The 15,000-nt window shown below is 40.5% G+C and overlaps 2 protein-coding genes across 2 annotated transcripts in view; both read left to right on the forward strand.

Moving 5' to 3' along the window:
* LOC138043847 (pyruvate dehydrogenase E1 component subunit beta, mitochondrial-like) overlaps positions 1–8,185 on the forward strand; it is a 17,118-nt gene extending 8,933 nt beyond the window's left edge. Inside the window, exons 9-13 of the mRNA XM_068890331.1 lie at positions 882–951; positions 3,148–3,258; positions 3,402–3,493; positions 6,529–6,670; positions 7,396–8,185. Coding sequence (XP_068746432.1) covers positions 882–951; positions 3,148–3,258; positions 3,402–3,493; positions 6,529–6,670; positions 7,396–7,544 — 564 coding nt within the window. The 3' untranslated portion in view covers positions 7,545–8,185. The remainder of the gene's footprint in view (positions 1–881; positions 952–3,147; positions 3,259–3,401; positions 3,494–6,528; positions 6,671–7,395) is intronic.
* Positions 8,186–12,007: 3,822 nt separating this feature from the next.
* Positions 12,008–15,000, forward strand: part of LOC138043846 (dipeptidyl peptidase 1-like) — a 6,882-nt gene continuing 3,889 nt past the window's right edge. Inside the window, 1 exon segment of the mRNA XM_068890329.1 lies at positions 12,008–12,489. Within this exon segment, the coding sequence (XP_068746430.1) occupies positions 12,063–12,489 (427 nt within the window). The 5' untranslated portion in view covers positions 12,008–12,062.

The following is a 15,000-nucleotide window of genomic DNA, read 5'->3' on the forward strand; positions in this document are numbered from 1 at the left end:
TTTCCCAGTACCTTGGCGCTTTTTTAACAACATCAGATTCTAGGTCCACTCAAAAAGCACATGTATGTCTTCTTTAACTTTTCTTTACCAGAGAGAGAGTGAGTCGTAAAGATAATATTAGGGAGCTTTAGCAACGACAACGGCGACGTCAACGAGAACGTCACAAATTTGCATATTTAGTGGGCAAAGACAATAGCTTTGCACGCTCTGCACGTGCGTTTTTCATTTTTGTCTATTTCTTCGCCGTGGTCAGCAAAACAACAACGTGAAATGATCAAATTTGAGGTTTTATGAAGGACGTCAGCATTTGAAGATAATTTTTCATTTTCTCCCCTAAATAAAGCGCCGCTCATAACGTTTTCATTCCTGAGAGAATGCCATACCTTTCTCACATTAAAAAACTTGGAATAGTCGTGAAATGATTACAATAATGAGAATTTATGTTTTGTGATGACGTTCTCGTTGCCGTTCCCGTCGTCTTTGCTAAAGCTCCCCAATACTCTCAGACTGGTTAATGCCAGGTGAATTTTCTCGCTGATTGGGAAATCTTGCTTTGGTTGTGAAGGAGTACTACGGATCTCAGGAGATGTTCCTGATTCCACTGGAATCGTTCAGTTCGACCGTGAAATAAACGATCGACCAAATAAAAAGTCGATTCGGAGAAACATGTGGTTTGGGAGCTATAGGGGTGCAAGAAATACTGTAATAAACATGTGTAGGTCTTTGTAAGTGCACAGTATTTTATAAAGTATCAATGATTTGCACCCATGCCCTTTTGTAAGTCCACAACTTGTTCCAGTTGCAGACATCTCTATTTAGTATGAATCAAAATAACATGGTAACAGAAGCGTGCATAAAATTGCAAGATTGTTTTGTTGTAGGTAGTATCTCCGTATTCATCTGAAGATGCAAGAGGTCTGCTGAAGTCAGCAATCAGAGATTCAGATCCAGGTACACACGCCATTCAATTTGTGCCTCTGACACACCATTAAGCATGCTTAAGGTGATGTTACACGAGCCGATTTTTAGTGCAACCTTGTTGCGTTAAAAGTTGTCTCGTGTAACGTAGCGCGCAGGGCGATTTTTAACGCAACATTTTGTTTCGGCAACATGTTGCAGTTTTTTTAACCGCTTTCAAAAACCTGCAACATTGTTGCTCAATTTTGTTGGCGTTGGTGCGTGTGACGCCCCGTCTGTTGACTTTTTACGCAACGTTGTCCAAGAATGCACAACGGAGAACCGAATCAAGTCACCTCTGTTCCGTTGACCAAGAGATCAAACACGCCAATACGAAGAAAGAACCGTATTGAATTTAACAAGACAATTCGATCTAAAATACAAAGAAATTGCCTTGGCACTCGGCCTTACAAATGTTCAAAAGAAAACGCAACTAAACTTAGAAACTAACTGAAAACTTCTTGAGTGTCTCCGTAACTGACGTACACTGTAGCAAACGGTCGGGTAAAGTTTAGCGAATGACTGGTTAGCAATTACAATAACTGGTTAGCAAAGATGATGAACAACTGGGTTAGCTTGGTTGTTTCTGCACAACTAGATTAACATTAAACGTAAACAGTGCGCGCGTTTGACATTTAAGGACGTTCGCGCCAATTGTTTCTGCGCATCCTTACTGCGCACGCAAATGCACACGCCACGTCATACACGAGCGCGCGCGCTAAGTAATAAAATGAGAACTGATAGGGCAAAAGGCCATTGCTATAGCTTTGCCTGGATTTAACGGTCTTGGACGTTCGGTGACCCCTATTTTTCTTTCCAGAAACGGATTTTATTTACAATTATCTCCACGCTGTCCAAAAATGAACAAAAAATCAATGTGGGAAGTTAAAAAAATTTCAAGATTTCTGCTCACGGGACATCAAATCCTGCCATCTTGCGGCTGCAAGGCGCGTGAAACTGTGGTCGTAAATGCGAACTTGATCTGTAAGGGAACCTCACCAGTTGACTAAATTCAGTTAATTAGTCCACTTAAACAATATTTGGCAGAGAAGATTTCACTTCAAAGATTTGATTGCAATATATTTGGGTTTACAGACACTGGCCTTTTTCGATAACGAAGCCCGATTTTGTCACATTTTGGGTGTTTTTCCGGACATGTTCTCTCCAAAACGAAGTCGGTGACCCCCCATTTTTTTTACATTTCTGACATAACTAACTCATCATCTTACAGTGGTAAAAGTTTCAGAAGAACATCAATGTTGAAAAAATTTCGCGCGAACGTCCTTAAGTCATAAAACCAAAGCGGAATGTTCAGCGACACAACGTCGACAATCATGTCAACATTGTCCGCTATATTTGTCGCCATAGATTTGTCGAGCAGGAGCCTAGGCTCAATTTTGCGGTACTTGAACACGGAATTATTTCCAATTTTTCGAGCAATGTTGTGATAAAAATCGTGTCGTGTAACATACCGTTGCCGCAACAAATTTGTTTCGTGTAACAATTGGACGTTAAGAAGCCGCTTTAGTAACATCACCTTTAGTGCAATGGCAAAAGTTCTCAGTTTCCACTAGTGTGTCCCAGTTTTCATTCTTCTTTAGCAACTCCCACGTGGGTTCTCTTGAATTAAGTGCTTCCCTACCTTTCCTAAAAAACTCCTGTCTCTCTGCTCTTCAAAAAACCAACGCGTGATTTTATTTCTGGTAAAGTGAGTACTCATGGAGAGTCCCTGCGATCTTTTGAATTTGATGCGATGTTTGATTTAATTATTATTAGTTTGATTATTTCATATAGCAAGAATATATGTGACAAGCCTCGGTAACAAGAATTACAAACTAAACAAGTAAACTAGTTGTTAACTGGAGCCAATAAGGCTTCATATTCGCTAAGATACATGTATCAGTGACACTTAACAGTTCCAAAATGGAGGACTGATCGTTTAAAAAACTCTTTTATTTTGTCATTGCTCTTAAAGTACAATATTAAATAATTCAGTTTTAAGGTATTCACGTTTTATATTCCATAGGTATTTAATTAGAAATAATTATTACGACTTTATATGCGAATTTTTATATTGATATATTCATTATAATTTAGCTTAGTTCAATTTGTGGATATGCAATTCAACCTTAGGTTTGCATATGTATTTAGTTTAATAATCTATTTATCTATCTATCTCTGTCATTTCAGTGGTAGTTCTAGAGAATGAAGTCCTGTATGGCGTGCAATTTGAAATGTCAGAGGAAGCCATGAGTCCTGATTTTCAAATTCCTATCGGCAAAGCTAAGATTGAAAGACCTGGTAAGTCCTGTTATGAAACCGCATTGGTTTGCTGACTTAGGACACTTTCAGAGACCCTTTTTGCCTAATCTGCTCTGCACTACCATTCCTCCTGATTATAATGCACTGAATATTGATTTTAATGAGTTTCGTTTGCTTCTTAGGAAGCCATATCACTTTAGTAGCTCATTCAAAGTCCGTTCAACTCGCGCTGGATGCAGCTAAGCAGTTAGAAGCAGAGGGAGTCGATTGTGAGGTACTTTTGGCGAACATAGTGTTGTAGGTTAAGTTGAACTTAAGTATAGGAGAACGCAGTACTAATGCAGATTGTATCGAGATTTGTTGGCATCCACGAAATTTTGCATGATATCATAGGAGAGAGGGCCTGGGATTGATACAAGTCCAAGAGAGGTCCACGCTTGTCTCTTTTACCAACCAAGTTTCTCCGTCAATTGAAGGATTATTCCTTAATTGTCACTTTCTTCCAAGTGAAGTATTATCGTTCATTTTGGACACTGAAAGCTCTATGGGGATCATGGGAAATGAACATATTTCTTTTAAAAGCCAAACCCCAGTGTCTGGACTCGAGGGACTCGACCTGGAACCCCTTCACTTAACCACTAGACTACCATATCACTAACTGCGAGGATGTCATTTTTTATTAATGTCAATAATTTTTTCTTCCCAAATTGCCGCTGTAAACGTGTATTAACTCCCGCTAGGACGCAAGCTTACACAGTGAAAAATGTCGGTTACCAAACTTCAAGAGAATGCTAACCAGTTTAAAATCAAGCTTCAGACTTAACCATTGAACGTTCATATATATACTAATTAAATAAATAATCGGCACATTTTCTAGTCAGTTGATCTTTAGTGGGTACTCCGGGTTCAAATCCTGTCCAGGGGCTGCTTTTACATTTTTTCATTTTATTTGCTACCACCAGTCTTGGGACAGAATGATCTAAATGGATGATAATACTTCATTTAAGGCAAACTGACAATGAAGGATAATCCTTCATTTGAGGAAGAGATCGTATTGGTTTTACCCTCATTCTCGTTCCCAGATCCCATCGTTTGGCTTAGCCGGTGAGGCCCTCGCATGAGAACACGAAGGGTTCTGGAGACAGGAAATTCAATTTATTTTATTGGTTAGCTTGCGAACAATAAAATCTTGAATCGGAAGTAAAAATGGCCAATGTGGCGTGATGGGGTCAGTTGGCGCGAAGCCGGTCGATAAAATGATCAGAGTGTCAATTACTATATTAGTCATTGCCTCTTTCTAGCTGTTCGACTCGAAGAGACACATTCTCAAAGTTGAGGTTATTTAAGGCTTCACATAGACTACATTTGAAGAAACGTAGTGCTTTTGAGCACCACCATGTTTAATACTACCGACCGCTAATATGGAAACTCCGGAAGTCCCAAAATCTGGGACTGCAAATCCTTTGGCTCAAGGGGGCCGTTTCTCAAAAGTCCCAAAAATGTTTCGGGCCCGAAAAGCCATTTGTGAAACTGCCTACCGCTTGTTTTTGAGAGCCGATCTTTCAACATGTTTTCGAAGTGACAAAAAGAAAAATGACTGTGAAGTTTGACGACTTAAATCCTCTCCGTTCTTGAGATACAAAGGGAATTGTGACACCCGTAAGTGGCCCGTAAAGTTTCGGGACTTTCGAGAAACGGGCCCCAGAGCCCTTCGTTTTCTTGTGCAAAGGTCCCGTCGGCTAAGAGAAACGATGGGATCTGGGAACGAAATATTTCACCCTGAGTTGGCATCGAACGCAGTCCAGAATCGTTGATCACTACTAGTCTAAGTTTATTCATTATGATTTTAAGACCTGTTTCGTTTTAACTTGGGTATCAACCATAGTAAAGTGAATGATCAGGACGAAGCAATTGCGAGATATCAGGATTGGTCAAGAAAACAAAGGACGCAACAGATATTATCCAATGAAGAAAATTACCCAAACCCAAAATGGAATAGAGAATGTGGTATCTGAAACCAACACATTGTCAAACTGGTCTAAACACCACAAAACGTTTGGAGCTACAATTGTAGTTATTTTACCAAAATCTGACTTGGACGGCGGTTTTTAGCAATCATTTTAGCTCTACAATTTTCCACAGGTGAAGCCCGGTTTACACTACAGAAAATTTTTGGCACGGCTCGGGTGAAATTGGCACGGGTCCGAAAAAAAAGGTTCGGCTCGGATAAAATTTGCAGTGTAAACAACGTAACCGTACCAAATTTTATCCGTGCCGAACCAAAATTTTTACCCGTGCTGGGACCGTCGGCGAGGTAGTCCGAGCACGGGTGAAAATGGTATGGGTCGGATAGAACAAGTAGTGTCAACACTTAAACGGGCCAAGTTTGAGCCTTAAATTCATATAGGCTAGCGGTTTTTTTGCGTACATTTCAAGGTGGCGGCTCATTCTCCACCAAAATCACGCGGACGTTCTTGATTATAGCTTTACTGTGCATTTCTCCTAGAGAAGTTACGTGGGCTCAAAAATTTTGGTACGGTGAAAATGGTGTAGTGTAAACAAAGTTTGCTGAGCTCTTTTTTGGCACCCGTGCCAATTTCACACGAGCCGTGCCAAAATTTTTCTGTAGTGTAAATCGGGCTTAAGTTGCTTTAAGTACATCAATGTTCAGTTCTTCTCCTTTGCTCGTGCGTTCTCAACACAGCTTTTGACAATAAACAGCCTTTAAAAGCTTTGATTTAAAATTTCTGAGGAGGCGATTTTGAACTCTTTGATTAAACAATTGCCCCTCACTTTTTGTAGTCGTTTGGATACGTTTATCCACAACCACGAATCCTCGCTTACTTAAAGTCCTGAAATTTTCAGGCTTCTCCACGCAATTGCTAAATTCATAACAGCGAGGATCATAGCTTGCATTTGCTTTCGTATCCGCAATTCAACATTCATTTCATATATCATTTCGTTCGTTGATTCATTCATCACGGGAAGATTGGAACCCACAAATGTCCAGCTTCCAACATCAGTGGCTTCATAGCTCAGTTGTTTCAGGCTTCTCTACGCAATTGCTAAACTTGGGTTCATAGCCCGCGAGGATCATAGCTTCACTGGATTTCATATCCGCAATTCAACATATGGTTCATTTCATATATCATTTCGTTCATAAAAATATGCCTTCACTGCGCGCGGTGATGATTTGATATTTTAGTAAAAAGGAAAATCCTATTCCTTCATCAGTATCTATATGATAAATTTGTCTTCTCCACTTTGTTCAAGCCACTAAACGTGCGTGTATTTAATGTTGGTTCACAGGTGATAAATCTTCGCACAATTCGGCCAATGGACTCCGACTGCATTACTACCTCAGTCAAGAAAACGAACCACTTAGTCACCATTGAAGGAGGCTGGCCTCACTTTGGTGTCGGAGCAGAAATTGCTGCAACTGTTATGGAAGGCAAGTACTCGGAAATGCTCGGGGAAAAATCCGAGTGCTCCCTTGCAGGAGTCGTCGGCGTACCGACGACTTTCGATTAGTAGTTCGGATGCTCTACCACTGACCCATAGTAGACTCGTGGAAGATAGGTCATTAAACCAAGCCGATGTGACTTCCAACGTAGCTCCATTTCTGATCTGTGATCATGGTTCGACTTTTCCAGTCTTCGCTAACAAGGTCGACAAACCAAAAGTTCTAGTCTGACAGCATTTGGAATAATTCGAGGGATGAAAAAATCTAGTTTGGTCAACTCGCTTGGGTGCTGTAGTCTTGAAGATAGGCGTGTGATTTATGTTCTTGCAGTTCCATGAAAGGCTAATTGACTTATCGATGTCATCTGAGTTTGATCTTTCCAATAGTCGAAGCCAAACACACAACTTAAGTTGCCGTTAAGTCCAAACTATTGTATTATGCTGTTCATGTTCTGACCTTCAAAGAGCAATAAGAATTAGGGATACGCAACCGTTAGAAGCGATACACGGCCCCATTCATTCGCTACACTCAAAGCCGTTCCACACCAGAAAGTGCCTGTAAGTTGAAAACGGCTCTTCTCTCCCTCTCCTTCTTTCTCTCTTTTTAAAAGCTATTTAGAAGTGTAAAAACTCAGAATGGAAATCCTAAGTAAAGTTTGCAATTGGTAGGAAGACTGGTTAATGGTAATTTTTTTCGTTGTTGTCTCTTCTCAGGTGATGCCTTCGACTATCTTGATGCTCCGATATTCCGTGTCACTGGGGCTGATATCCCAATGCCATACGCCCATCTTTTAGAAACAAATTCAGTTCCTCAAATTGAGAACGTTGTTCTTACAGTGAAGAAAAGCCTCAACTTAGCTTGAGAAGCAAATTATCAAACATAGAATCATCCTGCAATTATGTCCTTAAATCGAAGCTAATATGATGAAAAGTTTGGGTCAAGAATTATACTCCATTATTAAACCTTGAATGAAGAAAGGTTCGATCTCACTATATGTATATGAAGAAGAGACATTGAAGTGTTTCTATTTATGGTGGAAAGCACGAAGGCTCTATTTTGGTGAGCGTGTATCTTGGATATTCTCTCATTTGCTGAGGAAAGAGTCGTTCAAATAGAGTGTTTTTTACTTGCACGATCAGCGGACTCATTTTTAATAACCCATAGGATAGACCCCTGTTGGAAAAGAACCAATTTGTCCGCCTTTTGTTTTCTACGGACATCAACACGGTCGCCATTACGTTATGTGAAAAGGCTCTGTATATGATCTGTGGATACCTGTATCTAGATCTATGTTCACATAGTGATGAACTTGTATCTTGTCATGGGAGCCACATCTCAACAGACGAAGGAAAAACTGTAAGCGTGGACAGTTTGCAAAAATCCTGTCAAATCGTCGCTGCATTCAGTCCACATTATAAACAGCGACACTGTTGATAAATCTTTTACTATAGGGGTATTGTGAAATCTAGAAGACACCAATAAAATGAGTGGTTTTAAGATGGACTTTATATATCTGTTGCGCTGTATTCGTCGTGGTGAAAGACATCATTGAACGGATACTGTGGAGTCACATACTTAAAAACCTATCGCACCTCTTCACAGATACTTTTAAGGCAGTGACACGCTTTTTCCGATGACAACGATTTTTTGCCATGGTCCAAGCCTTAGCGCATCCTGTTCTTATCTCATATTTGCTTAGGGCGCTTTCCTTTTGTCAGAATTGGCCGGCCAGACCCGTCAGTTTCCAAAAAAAGACATGCAACAATTTGAAGGAACACATACACGATAATCCTTCGCATTCTTCTGGAGGAGTATACATCAACGTCGATGTGTGTTAAATTTCAATGAAGGCATTGTAGATTATGCCCGGTCTGGTTAGTCAGTCCTGTCAAACAGAAACGTCCTTAGTCTTCCATGACGGTTTGTCTCCTTTTGATGTCCCCCCGCAAAATCTGTTGAGGGATTCTGGTTCTAACCCTTTCTGGAACAACAACAGTGCCGCAGAAGTCGCATCTTCCTCAGATCCTTCGTTAGCCCTCGTTCTCGTATTGTTTTCCGCTTGCGTTCCCTTAGTGTAAATGAGTCGGCACAGGTGTCAATGCTGTCGTTCTTGCAATGGTGCTCGTGATTTGCTGGTAGTCTCTATGATGTCATCAAATACCAAGGCGGCTAGCTCCAGATTACTAGTTTTCTTCACAACGACCTTTTTACCATCAACGCTAGCTATCATTTACCAATTTACTGCTATGCGTAACTAGCCGGGGGGGGGGGGGGGGAGGGGAAGGGGTGGGGGGATTCAGCCTTGCCTGACTCCCGTTTATACAATATACAATACAATATAACTTTATTTCACTACGCTAGCCACACACAACAAAAGCTGGTTTTCAGGTGGGGCGTAGGTAAACACGTTACAATAAAGTATATATATATATATATTTAAAATAGAAATATGTCCAATCATTGTGCCTCTCTGCCCATCGACCCTTGTTTAACAAACTTCTCAGGTATTCTATAACTTGAAAGATGGACAATTTTCCAGAGAAACTTAGGGTGCACAGTTGAGCTTCCTTAAAGTCGAGACAGTTAAGTATTGGATTAAGTTGCTGCTGTATTGTATTTTCAACGAGAATCAGTGGGATGATACCCTGGCCCCAGGGATTTTTCTTGAGCCACGAAGCGGCGAAGACGAGTCGCGAAGCGGCGAGAAGAGAAAAACCTCGATCTGGTTACCATGGACTTGAATCTCACTTTCATGCAGACGCCAGGGTGAGGATCCGACCCTCAGGCACGGAACGGTTGATATTTTTTCAAACACGCAAATCCATATGATTGGTTCGTTTGATTGGTAATACCGAAGGGATGCGTCATTGCTAAGTTGCCATTGGTCCCTTTTATAATTATCAATTTGACGCGTTTGAAAGCTGGCGTCTGCATGAAATTGAGATTCAAGTTCAAGGTAACCAGAGGTTTTTCTCTTCTCGACTCTTCGCGCCTCGACTTCGCAGCTGCGTTCGCCGTTTCGCGGCTCAAGAAAAACCTGTGGGACCAGGGTAATGAGGTGAACATTTTTATCTGTACATTACCGACCCTCCAGCTCTAAATCAAACTTGTTGGTGGAGCATCTTCAAGTCAGAGACTAACACATATCGTGCATTTTACCTTTCGACACACCCATCCGAAAAAGTCGCCTCATTAATCTGCTGCGTTGCCAGTGTGGTGGCCTTGATGGTGTAGTGGCTTAGCATGCCCGACTAGTAATCAGGGAGACGTGGGTTTGAGTCCCGCTCAGGGCAAAAACCAATTTTTCGGATGGGTGTGTCGAAAGGTAAAATGCACGATATGTGTTAGTCTCTGTAACGTAGTCTATACCTTTCATTGCCTCGAAATCTCTCACTTGCATCTTCAAGTCGGTATCACACTTAAATTGTGACACATTTCCTTGGCAAAACAGTTTCTCCAGGGCTGTAAGGAGAGTGGTACTCCTCCATTTGTTGCAATCGAGTGGATCGCCTTTCTTTAGGATTTTTGAGAACTCTTAAAATGAAACTAAACTCAAATCTTTTTCATCCACGATATTAATCACCCCACCAAAAGCAAACACGTTTTACCATTCTTACCTCAAAATTTCCGCTTTTTCAGTTATCTGCCGGGCAAGACGGTAAAAGTTATCAAAACTAGCAGTAGCTTGGACCCACGACCGTGCTGCGAGACGCATGAATCTATTCTTCAAAATTGCTTTGAAAACAGGAATTCAAAGCAGTTTGTGACGTAAATTCGAGAATAGACCCATGCCTCTTAAAACACTGTCGTGTGTCCAAATTACTGCTAGTTCTACCAAGTTTGCGTGGCAAAAGGAACTTTAGTTTATTGAAGTGTCTAATCGTTCTTGCGCTGTTGGGGACACTATAAACTGGAATTAACAACTTATGCAAATCAAGTCAAATGTTGGTTTTTGAGGAGAGGTGGAACCGGAGTACCCGGCCGGAAAAAAACCTCTCGGTGCAGAGTAGCCTGAGAACCAACAAAGTCAACCCACATATGACGCCGAGTCTGACAATCGAACCCGGGCCACATTGGTGGAAGACGAGTGCTCTCACCACTGCGCCATCCCTGCACGTGGCTTGCACGGCACAGAATTTGGAATTTAAAAATATCTGTAACTGAATAATAGTCACTTCTGATGATGTATGTTGTCAGTTTATAAAAAGTTATGTAGTTCAAGCAAATGTTTGTAACCGCAGTTTGCGTTTTATTCTCACCCGTAGTTGTAGTTCACTGTAACTGGACAATTTGTGCTAACTGTTTGTGCATCCCACAGATACGCCTTTATAGGCGTCTTGTTTTTTAATCGTGTCAGTTCCGCGGGATGTCCCTCGGGTATCGATCGGGTTATACCACTGGACTCCATCTTGTCTCATGTGATAGTGTTACGGCTTGCCCACTGTTTGAAGTAATGTAGCAGCTCTCGCAACGAGGTCAATACCTGGATGGGTGACGGTCCGGCAATACAGAATGTCTCGTCGATGATAAAAAAGGAATGGAATGCACCTCACTAATCCTTGATTACTGCTAGTCTATACTTATTATTACAGAGCTTTGTATGCGTCCACAGTCGATTGACAAAACCGCTTGTGCCCAAGAAGCCACGCGTTTTATAGTGTGTCTGACACCAAGTCGGCAGAAACGCGCGCAAAGCCTCGCACGAAGGAACGAGGTTTGCTCTCCTGCCACATTTCAATGATACGAATACAATAATTCTTTGTGTTTTTCACTGATTCAATCACTTTGAAATTATCCCCTGTTGAGTGCAAGTTAAAAAGTCTTCCCTCTTAGAGTAATTATTAATTAATAGGTCTATTTATACATTAACATGCGCCGAAGCCATTGATTATTTTGGCAAGTCTCCGAGACGAAGGGTGATTAGCGGCATGCGACGTAAACTTTGACCAATCATATGGCAACACTTGCCTCAATCACCTGAGCAATAATAAAAAAATCGAGAGTGGGTGGGTGATGGACTCTTGACTAAACTCGTTCACTGGCTCCTTGTATAAATAACGACAATTATTTTGGCCTTTTCTTAATTTTGTGTGAAACTCTCTTTGAAGGAAAACACTGTAACTGCTATGCTAAAGGACTGTTTCTATCAAATTTTGATAATATCTCAACCTTTTACTTTCTTTTCCGTACCAGGTAAACTGACACTACCTCACGCAATCAATCTTCGAGATGAGTGACAAGCCAACGCCTGCGAATGAGGCTAATTAGTCACATGAATTGAATGAGGCATGAGTGTCTGCATGAATGAGGCTAATAAGTCACATGAATTGCCCTACCCATGCATGGGTAGTCCACAATAACTTTCTGAAACTGGGGAGAGATGTCAAAGATGGTATCCGCTGCGTTTGTTTCGTTCTTAATTTTTCACCTTTGCATCTGCCTTCTGGTAAGAGCAGACACTCCTGCTAACTGCACCTACGAGGATATTCAGGGATCCTGGCTCTTTTCAGTTGGAAAAGGAGGAAATGACAACACGATAAACTGCTCCATCGACTTCGAAGTTGTGTCTCAACTTGAAGTTCAACTGCTGTTTCCAGACGTTGCAGTCGATGCAGACGGAAACATTGGCTTTTGGACCTTAATTTACAACCAAGGCTTTGAGGTGCAGATAAATAAAAAGAAATACTTCGCGTTCTCTGCTTATAAAAACATCGGTGAAAAGGTTGTAAGCTACTGCGACAAAACGTTAAACGGTTGGAGCCATGACGCAGCTGAATATAAACCGAGTAATTGGGCGTGCTACAAGGGTGAGAAAACAAACTGCTTTTAGCTAGGATATGATGTAATTTTCTCCTGAGACTTGTTTAGAATGTTTGCACTTTTCATCCACCCCACTACACTCCTAGCTCCACATGTTTGTTGAGCTAAGAAGTAATAAAATTATCGTCCCTCCCCTCCCAGGAATGTCATTTTTAGGGCCCGTTCATAGAGGAAAGAAGGGAGATCATTTTTCTTGAAATTATTAGGGATTTGCATTGAAGACGTGAAGTTCGTTTGTGATGATGACGGTATTTCTCATTCCTGTATTCTAAATATGAGGGGGACATGGGGATTTGCGGTGTTGCGGTGTTGATGGTTTTTTCAATGCGGTGATGCGGTGAATAAAATCTCAATTTGCGGTGTTGCGGTGATCGCAAACCCAACGGTGTGCGATGTTTGTGTTTCTCAAGCTACGGTGTTCGGTGAAATGAAATCATTTGTGGTGCTGTGGTTTCTTGTTTGATGTTTCTCAGACCTAAATTCAGCACGTAAACTTCGTTAATCCGTGATAATTTATGACAAGCACGTACCATTGTGTTTAATTTGTAATAAAATACAGACCAACTTCAATACGCTTAAGCTGCCAATGAGAAGCTGTTTTCGTTGATAAATACGTAACTTGATAAGTAACTTGACCGCTGCCACCAGGAGTTGTGTTTATTTTGTGGAAAATTGTTTAGGTATAAACGTGTTATATCAAGTGTAGACGTTAAAATCTTGTAGCTAAAAATAATTGTTGTGGTGACGGTGTTTCGGCGACTTTTCTTGCGGTGATGCGGTGTTCGTTAATTTTTTTTTGCGGTGTTGCGGTGTTTAGGGCCCCCCCATGTCCCCCCCCCTAAATATGGAACTATGGCCATTTAATCAACGATAGCAAAGTTTTCCATAGACTTCAACTAACTAACTAACTAACTAACAATAATAATAATAATAATAATAATAATAATGATAATGATAATGATAATGATATAATAATTACTACTTCTACTACTACTACTACTACTACTACTACTACTACTACTAATTATTATTATTATTATTATTATTATTATTTAATCTTTAATCTTTAATAAGTATACTCCTAAAACAGAATAACTATACTAGGAGTTTTAAAACAAAAGCTGAATATATAAATAGTTATAAGATATATGTACATATAAACATGCAATAAAGTTTGCCTATTAGAATTAAACAATTTAAATTAATAAAGTAAAAATAAAGTAATCTACATGCTTGAAATTATGGCCTTGAATTCATCTAATGAATTATTTAATGATAATAATAAATTAGAGTAATAATAATAAACCTTTATTTTTGCAAGATAATATTTAAAGCTGAGTAGCTTGTGGGGTTGTGCACAAATTGAATCAAGTCAAATAATATTATTAATACATACTAATCATAGGCTGGTTTTTGAGGAGAGGGGAAAAACTGAAGTACCCAGAGAAAAAATTATTGTAGCAGAGTAGACAACCAACAAACTCGAGCCACACTTGACTCCCAAGTCTTGAACCCGGCCACATCACAGGGGGAACCAATGGAGGTGTTCCACAAAATAGGTTTTCTGCAGGGGGTGTATGTGCAGGCTGGAAAAGAAGTATTGGAAAGTTGCTGGGAAAAAGATTATTGTTGTGCTGGCAAATTGTTTTCAATGTCCTTGCGGTTGCGCCTGTCCTGTGAGACATATACGTGTACATGTATATTCATTCTGCACAGTTTTTTGGAGTCAATATACCCTTTTTAGTTTCCTTCACTAGATCTGCAGTCTTTTGCCACGCCCATTTTGATGTGCTCCCCCACTGAATGGTAGATCTAAGGCGTTTTGCCATGCCGTTTTGTCTTACGATGTATTAAATTGTCATTTGTATGCTTGCTGGCTGGAAAACTTCTGCCCGGCCCTGCTGGCAAATGGAATTTTGGTCTGTTTTTGCCGGGAGTGCGGAACAGAGAAAAATCTCCTGGAAGTAGGTAGAGAAATTGCTAAAAAAAAAAAATGGCTCATTGGCTGCCCCTGACATTGGTGGGTCAGGCAAGTGTTTGGCTACAAAAACATGTTAGCGCTTTATACAGCGAAATGGGGCATTTTGGACTTAAAGGTTATACACAGAGATACTGTTTTATACTATTTCTGCTATTTTGGTCTGGAAAACATAGGGGTTAGTCGACTCATGTTGCACTTTTATGTATATGTAGGTGTGTGTGTGTGCGTGTGTGTTTATAACTTGTAAAGTTTTGTAAAAAAGCAAGCAGCATGCTGAGAAAAAAAAAAGTGTTTGGCTACTGCACCATGCCTGCTTCCCTGAATATAATGTAAAAGAATGTTTTTATGCATGCTGGGGCCTTTGAGCTTGTTTTGATCCGGCAAATTAGAAAGTGACCATGATGTGGTAGTGTCAATTTCTTCCTCTGATAAAGTTTACCGGGACAGAACCTCAAAAGTGTTGATACCAGATGGGGAGGGCTGCCTGATGCCCCTTCTAGGTTTTGTGTCTTATTAT

This window comes from Montipora capricornis, chromosome 3, assembly GCF_036669925.1.
Source record: "Montipora capricornis isolate CH-2021 chromosome 3, ASM3666992v2, whole genome shotgun sequence".
Classification (NCBI taxonomy): Eukaryota; Metazoa; Cnidaria; class Anthozoa; order Scleractinia; family Acroporidae; genus Montipora; species Montipora capricornis.